The following is a 6809-nucleotide window of genomic DNA, read 5'->3' on the forward strand; positions in this document are numbered from 1 at the left end:
AGGAGCAGATTTTGCACTAGAGGCTGATTCTTTATTCCCATCCTGAAAAGAACTAATAAAAATAATCACTTGGCTTTTAAGCAGAAAGCTTCCATTTACAGTATTTCACCCTTCCCCCCCTTCTAAGCCCCTTGTTATCTAACATAATGGTTAGAATACATTTCCGTCTCTCCCCCTAATAATTTCATGCATTAACATCCTCTTCACACCACACACACACACGCGCGCGCGCGCTCACACAGACGCAGGCACGCACAGCAAAAGGAGAGAAGAGGCAGCAGAAATCTCAGCTGTACTTCTAGCCCTTTTAAAAAGTTTGCTCTGTAAATTGGAATGAGGTCAGATTTGGAGCTTCTCATTGCACGCGGAGATTATTATTGCATCGGGTTCCAAGCCAATGGGAAGCCCGGGGGAGGGGCTTGGCACGAGGAAGCGTTGGTTACAGCGGCTGATTGGCCGCGGCCAAGACTGGGAAAGGATAAAGAGGCGCGAGGCGGAATTGGGGTCTGCTCTAAGCTGCAGCAAGGGAAACAGTGTGTGAGAGGAAGAAGCCTGTTTCGCTCCCAGGTCTCTAGTTCTTGCACGCTCTTTAAGAGTCTGCATTGGAGGAACTCTGCCATTACCAGCTCCCTTCTTGCAGAAGGGAGGGGGAAACATACATTTATTCATGCCAGTCTGTTGCATGAAGGCTTTTTGGCTTCCTACCTTGCAACAAAATAATTGCACAAACTCCTTAGTGCCGATTCCGCCCACAGAGAGTCCTGGAGCCAGAGTCTTTTCTGCTTTGCATTGTAGGAGAGGGACTAAGTCATAGAGACTATGTCGCTTTCCTGAGCTCCTGAGAGCGCTCGTGAACTGGAATCAACTGCTTCAGGGGAAGGAAAAAAAAAACAAACAAACAAAAAAAAAAACCCAGACTTGCCTAGGAGGCGGCGAGAAACTTGCATTGGAAGCTTTCAGCAACCAGCATTCAAGAAACTCCTCTCCACTTTAGCACGGTCTCCAGGACTCAGAGCCGAGAGACAGCGCAAACTGCGGCGCGGTGAGAGAGAGAAGAGCGAGCGAGAGAGAGAGGGAGAGGGAGCCTCTCCAGCCTGGGAACTATAAACTCCTCTGCAAGAAGCGGAGTACTCCGGACCCGCATCTTTTGGAGACTTTTCTCTCTTCGCCCACCTCCGCCCCGGCCGGGAGTTGAGCCGCCCGCCCGGCCGCCGCGCGCGCGCGCCCCAGCCTCGGCGTGCGCTTGGCCCCGGGAGCCGGGAGGGCCCGGCGATCGCGCCGCGGCCGCCGCGAGGGTCTGAGCGCGCGTGGGCGCCCGCCGAGCCGGGGCCATGGTGCAGCAAACCAACAACGCCGAGAACACGGAAGCGCTGCTGGCCGGCGAGAGCTCGGACTCGGGCGCCGGCCTGGAGCTGGGCATCGCCTCCTCCCCCACGCCCGGCTCCACCGCCTCCACGGGCGGCAAGGCCGACGACCCGAGCTGGTGCAAGACGCCGAGCGGGCACATCAAGCGGCCCATGAACGCCTTCATGGTGTGGTCGCAGATCGAGCGGCGCAAGATCATGGAGCAGTCGCCCGACATGCACAACGCCGAGATCTCCAAGCGGCTGGGCAAACGCTGGAAGCTGCTCAAAGACAGCGACAAGATCCCTTTCATCCGGGAGGCGGAGCGGCTGCGCCTCAAGCACATGGCTGACTACCCCGACTACAAGTACCGGCCCAGGAAGAAGGTGAAGTCCGGCAACGCCAACGCCGGCTCCTCGGCCGCCGCCTCCTCCAAGCCGGGGGAGAAGGGCGACAAGGTCGGTGGCAACGGCGGGGGCGGCCACGGGGGCGGCGGCGGCAGCGGCCACGCGGGGGGAGGAGGCGGCGGCGCGAGCGGCGGCGGCGGCGCCAACTCCAAATCCGCGCAGAAAAAGGGCTGCGGCTCCAAAGTGGCGGGCGGCGCGGGCGGCGGGGTCGGCAAGCCCCACGCCAAGCTCATCCTGGCGGGCGGCGGCGGGAAAGCGGCGGCCGCCTCCTCCTCCTCCGCCGCCGCCGCCTCCTCCTCCGCCTCCGCCGCCTCGTTCGGGGCCGAGCAGGCGGGGGCCGCCGCCCTGCTGCCCCTGGGCGCCGCCGCCGCGGCCGCCGCCGACCACCACTCGCTGTACAAGGCGCGGACTCCCGGCGCCTCGGCCTCGGCGTCGGCCTCCGCCGGCCTGGCGGCCTCGGGCAAGCACCTGACGGAGAAGAAGGTGAAGCGCGTCTACCTGTTCGGCGGCTTGGGCGCGTCGTCCTCGCCGGTGGGCGGCGTGGGCGCCGGCGCCGACCCCAGCGACCCCCTGGGCCTGTACGAGGAGGGCGGCGCCGGCTGCTCGCCCGACGGGCCGAGCCTGAGCGGCCGCAGCAGCGCCGCGTCGTCGCCGGCCGCCGGCCGCTCGCCCGCCGACCACCGTAGCTACGCTAGCCTGCGCGCCGCCTCGCCCGCCCCGTCCAGCGCGCCCTCGCACGCGTCCTCGTCGGCCTCGTCCCACTCCTCCTCCTCGTCCTCCTCGTCCTCCTCCTCCTCGGGCTCGTCGTCCTCGGACGACGAGTTCGAAGACGACCTGCTCGACCTGAACCCCAGCTCAAACTTTGAGAGCATGTCCCTGGGCAGCTTCAGCTCGTCGTCGGCGCTGGACCGGGACCTGGATTTTAACTTCGAGCCCGGCTCCGGCTCGCACTTCGAGTTCCCGGACTACTGCACGCCCGAGGTGAGCGAGATGATCTCGGGAGACTGGCTGGAGTCCAGCATCTCCAATCTGGTCTTCACCTACTGAAGGGCACGCGGGCTGGGAGAAAAGGGTCGGGGGGGGGGGGGGGGGCGGAGAGAAAAAAAGAAAAAAAAAAAAAGAAAAAAAAATCTGGACAGAGAAAGAGTTGCAAGAGAAAAGGGAAAAAGAAAAAAAAAAGAGGAAAAAGGAAAAGGAAGAAAAAAAAAAAAAGTGAGCAGGGCCGGCTTCGGCCGCGTCCCGGTGGCCGAAGAGAGCAGCGCGGCGGCGTCTGGGGACCCGCGCTCCCATCCCCCCCACCTCCCCGGCCGGAGGGATGCGGCGGAGGCGGAGGTAGACAGGGGCGACCTTTTATTGTTGTTCTTGATGTTGTTGTTGATGGCGAAAAAACGACTTCGAGTTTCCTCCCCTTTGCTTGAAGAGACCCCCCCCACTCCCGCCCCTTCCAAGGAGCTTCCGGACTTGTCTGCACCCCCCCCCCCCACCCCCGGCCAGAGCCGAGTTGGTAGTTTTCTAAGAGACTGAAGGAATCTCGTCCCTTTCTCATCGCCCCTTGGTGTTTTTGTTCTATTTTATTTTGGGTTTTGTTTTTTGATCCAGAGAGGAGGGGGTAAAAAATGTCCAGCGCGCCTCCGGCGGATTTTGTTCTCAGCTTCCCCGCCTCCATCCTCTCCCCCCCCCCCCCCCCCCAAGAAGACAGACGGCTCCGAGGCGTCGAATTTGACCGACTGCAGATGCTGGGGGGCCGCATGGGCCCGGGCGCCGCGACTGAGAAACTCCACACTGGCGAATTCCCATTTTGTTTTTGGAGGTGTTTTTTTCCCCTCCTCCTCTTTTTCTTTTTTTCTTTTTTTTGTTGCCCCTGCAGCCGGAGGAGGAGATGTTGAGTGACCGGCGCTCGGAAATGACCCGAGAACCTAGCTGGAAAGCCACACCAGCCAAGGCGAGGGGCGGGGAGGAGAAGGACACGAACTGGAAGGGGGCGAAGAATAAAACTGAAACGGATTTGCACGTTCGGGAGAAGGTGGCGGCGTCTCCTGGGCCTCCGCCTCCTGCATCTCTGAAATCAGTGAGGTGAGACTTCACGGCCCGCAGGCGCGGAGGAGAGGAGACTGTTTGATGTGGTACCGGGGCAGTGGAGGGGCGAGTGGTGTCGGGGGGGGAAAAAAAAAAGGTTTTTTGCTTCTCTTAATCGGAATCGTGATGGTGTTGGATTATTTCACTGGTGGGGTTAATATAGCATGTTATCCTGTCTATCTTTTAAAGATTTCTGTATAAGACTGTTGAGCAGTTTTTAAAATAGTGTAGGATAATATAAAAAGCAGATAGATGGCGCTATGTTTGATTCCTACAACAGAAATTATCACCAGCTTTTTTTCATTCTTAACTCTTTAAAGGATTCAAACGCAACTCAAATCTGTGCTGGACTTTAAAAAACAATTCAGGACCAAATTTTTTCTCAGTGTGTATGTGTTTATTCCTTATAGGTGTAAATGAGAAGACGTGTTTTTTTCCCTCACCGATGCTCCATCCTCGTATTTTTTTTTCCTTGTAAATGTAATCAGATGCCATTTTATATGTGGACGTATTTATACTGGCCAAACATTTTTTTTTTCTTATTTTGTCCCTTTTTTCTTTCTTTTGTTTTCTTTTCTTCCTTTATACTTCCTTATTTCCTCTTTCCTTCCTTTCTTTTTTTTTCTTTTCTTTTTTTTGGTAGTTGTTGTTACCCACGCCATTTTACGTCTCCTTCACTGAAGGGCTAGAGTTTTAACTTTTAATTTTTTATATTTAAATGTAGACTTTTGACACTTTTAAAAACAAAAAAAGACAAGAGAGATGAAAACGTTTGATTATTTTCTCAGTGTATTTTTGTAAAAAATATATAAAGGGGGTGTTAATCGGTGTAAATCGCTGTTTGGATTTCCTGATTTTATAATAGGGCGGCTGGTTAATATCTCACACAGTTTAAAAAAATCAGCCCCTAATTTCTCCATGTTTACACTTCAATCTGCAGGCTTCTTAAAGTGACAGTATCCCTTAACCTGCCACCAGTGTCCATCCTCTGACCTCAATCCTATATAAAGGGGAGGAGAATTAGCCAAACACTGTATGCTTTTAAGAAAAACAATTTTTAAAAAAAAAAATACTGTTTTATCCAGAGGCTTTAAAACTGGTGCATTTACAGCAAAAAGGGATCCTGTAGCTTTAACTTGTAAACCACATCTTTTTTGCACTTTTTTTATAAACAAAAACGTGCCGTTTAAACCACTGGATCTATCTAAATGCCGATTTGAGTTCGCGACACTATGTACTGCGTTTTTCATTCTTGTATTTGACTATTTAATCCTTTCTACTTGTCGCTAAATATAATTGTTTTAGTCTTATGGCATGATGATAGCATATGTGTTCAGGTTTATAGCTGTTGTGTTTAAAGATTGAAAAAAGTGGAAAACATCTTTGTACATTTAAGTCTGTATTATAATAAGCAAAAAGATTGTGTGTATGTATGTTTAATATAACATGACAGGCACTAGGACGTCTGCCTTTTAAGGCAGTTCCGTTAAGGGTTTTTGTTTTTAAACTTTTTTTTGCCATCCATCCTGTGCAATATGCCGTGTAGAATATTTGTCTTAAAATTCAAGGCCACAAAAAACAATGTATGGGGGAAAAAAAAAAGAAAAAAATCATGCCAGCTAATCATGTCAAGTTCACTGCCTGTCAGATTGTTGATATATACCTTCTGTAAATAACTTTTTTTGAGAAGGAAATAAAATCAGCTGGAACTGAACCCTAAATCTTGACTTTTGTCATCATTGTGCCCAAAGCTTTTGAGATCAGAAGGGCCCTATGGTTTGTAGAAACTACACCATCTGCCTTAGCTTTGGAACCAGTGAGTTCTCAGAGAGGCCTGTTAAATGCCACCTTATTGAGGAATAAATACTAAGTTCCTCTCGCCCAGATTTGGCAGGCCCGAACCCTGAAGCGATGGCGTCAGCGAGTATGTGTCAGCTCTACATGCTTTCTAGGAATTTTCTGAGTTAAACCCATTTATATAAACACCCTTTGTCCTGAAATTTTAAAAAGGGGGAGGGGCAACGTGGACAGAGTTCTTTACACATGAGAGCGGCTGGCTGAACTTTTTTTAACTTTATGGTCCTAGAGCTGCTTTCTCCTTGACTTGCCCAGACGTAACCATCTAGCAGGAGCTAGAATTGTTTCCCACAGATTCAAAACAAATATGCTTGTTAAATTATCAATATATTGTGGTGGAGAAAGGCATTACGAGTTATGAGATATAAAAATGTCCACTTTTTCCTCACAAGTACAAAGGCTTCACCCGGTGCCGGAATCTGCATTGTGTGCTGTGACCATCGTGGTAATCCATGTAAGTGAAAAGCAACCATAAGGGTGGCCTGGAGAGGCTGGGTCTGTAAGGGCTGAGAGGAGAGCGCTCCCCCCTCCGGCCCCCATCTGGGAATAGCACACATGCAGCTAGTGGAGATTTACACTTTCTGTAATCATCAGGCACAGTATTATTGAGAGGTGTATGCAAGGAGCAGAAAGTGCCTTGAATTTCCTAAGGCCCATTAGTATTTGGTGCCTGCAGCTTGCTGAGGAGCACAATTTCCTGTTTACTTTGAGGGTTAACAATTGCCATTAACAAAACCCATCTTCCCTTCCAAACATTTGTTTCAAATGTCTGCTTTATATGTCTTCTCGTTTTTCAGCACTGGAGAGAAGGGGTTAATAAACAGACCTATGTGGAAATAACCCTTTAATCACCAGGATTGCTTTTAGGTAAGGAAGCCTCTTTCATCCTGGAGTGTACAGCTGGACGAAGAGATTTTTGGAGCCTGTAGTCCAGAACGAGCAATTTTTTTGGTCAATGAAAAGCAATAATTCCCCTTTCGAAAATAATACAACTATTATGTTTCAGTATAATTTCATCTTTTAAAGATCATTTTAGCTACTAGTCTCCAAATTTTTCTTCCATTTATTCACTAATATATCTAGTTTTAATTGCGTGTCCTGTAATTGTAATACTGTTTTTTAAAA

At 50.9% G+C, this 6809-nt stretch overlaps 1 protein-coding gene across 1 annotated transcript; it reads left to right on the top strand.

Moving 5' to 3' along the window:
- The first annotated feature begins 439 nt into the window (after positions 1-439).
- On the top strand, positions 440-5541 carry SOX4 (SRY-box transcription factor 4). Its single transcript, XM_057699108.1, has one exon. It carries the CDS (start codon positions 1332-1334, stop codon positions 2796-2798), a length of 1467 nt encoding a protein of 488 aa, XP_057555091.1. The 5' UTR covers positions 440-1331; the 3' UTR covers positions 2799-5541.
- Positions 5542-6809: the final 1268 nt, after the last annotated feature.

This window comes from Hippopotamus amphibius, chromosome 11 (genome assembly GCF_030028045.1).
Source record: "Hippopotamus amphibius kiboko isolate mHipAmp2 chromosome 11, mHipAmp2.hap2, whole genome shotgun sequence".
NCBI lineage: Eukaryota > Metazoa > Chordata > Mammalia > Artiodactyla > Hippopotamidae > Hippopotamus > Hippopotamus amphibius.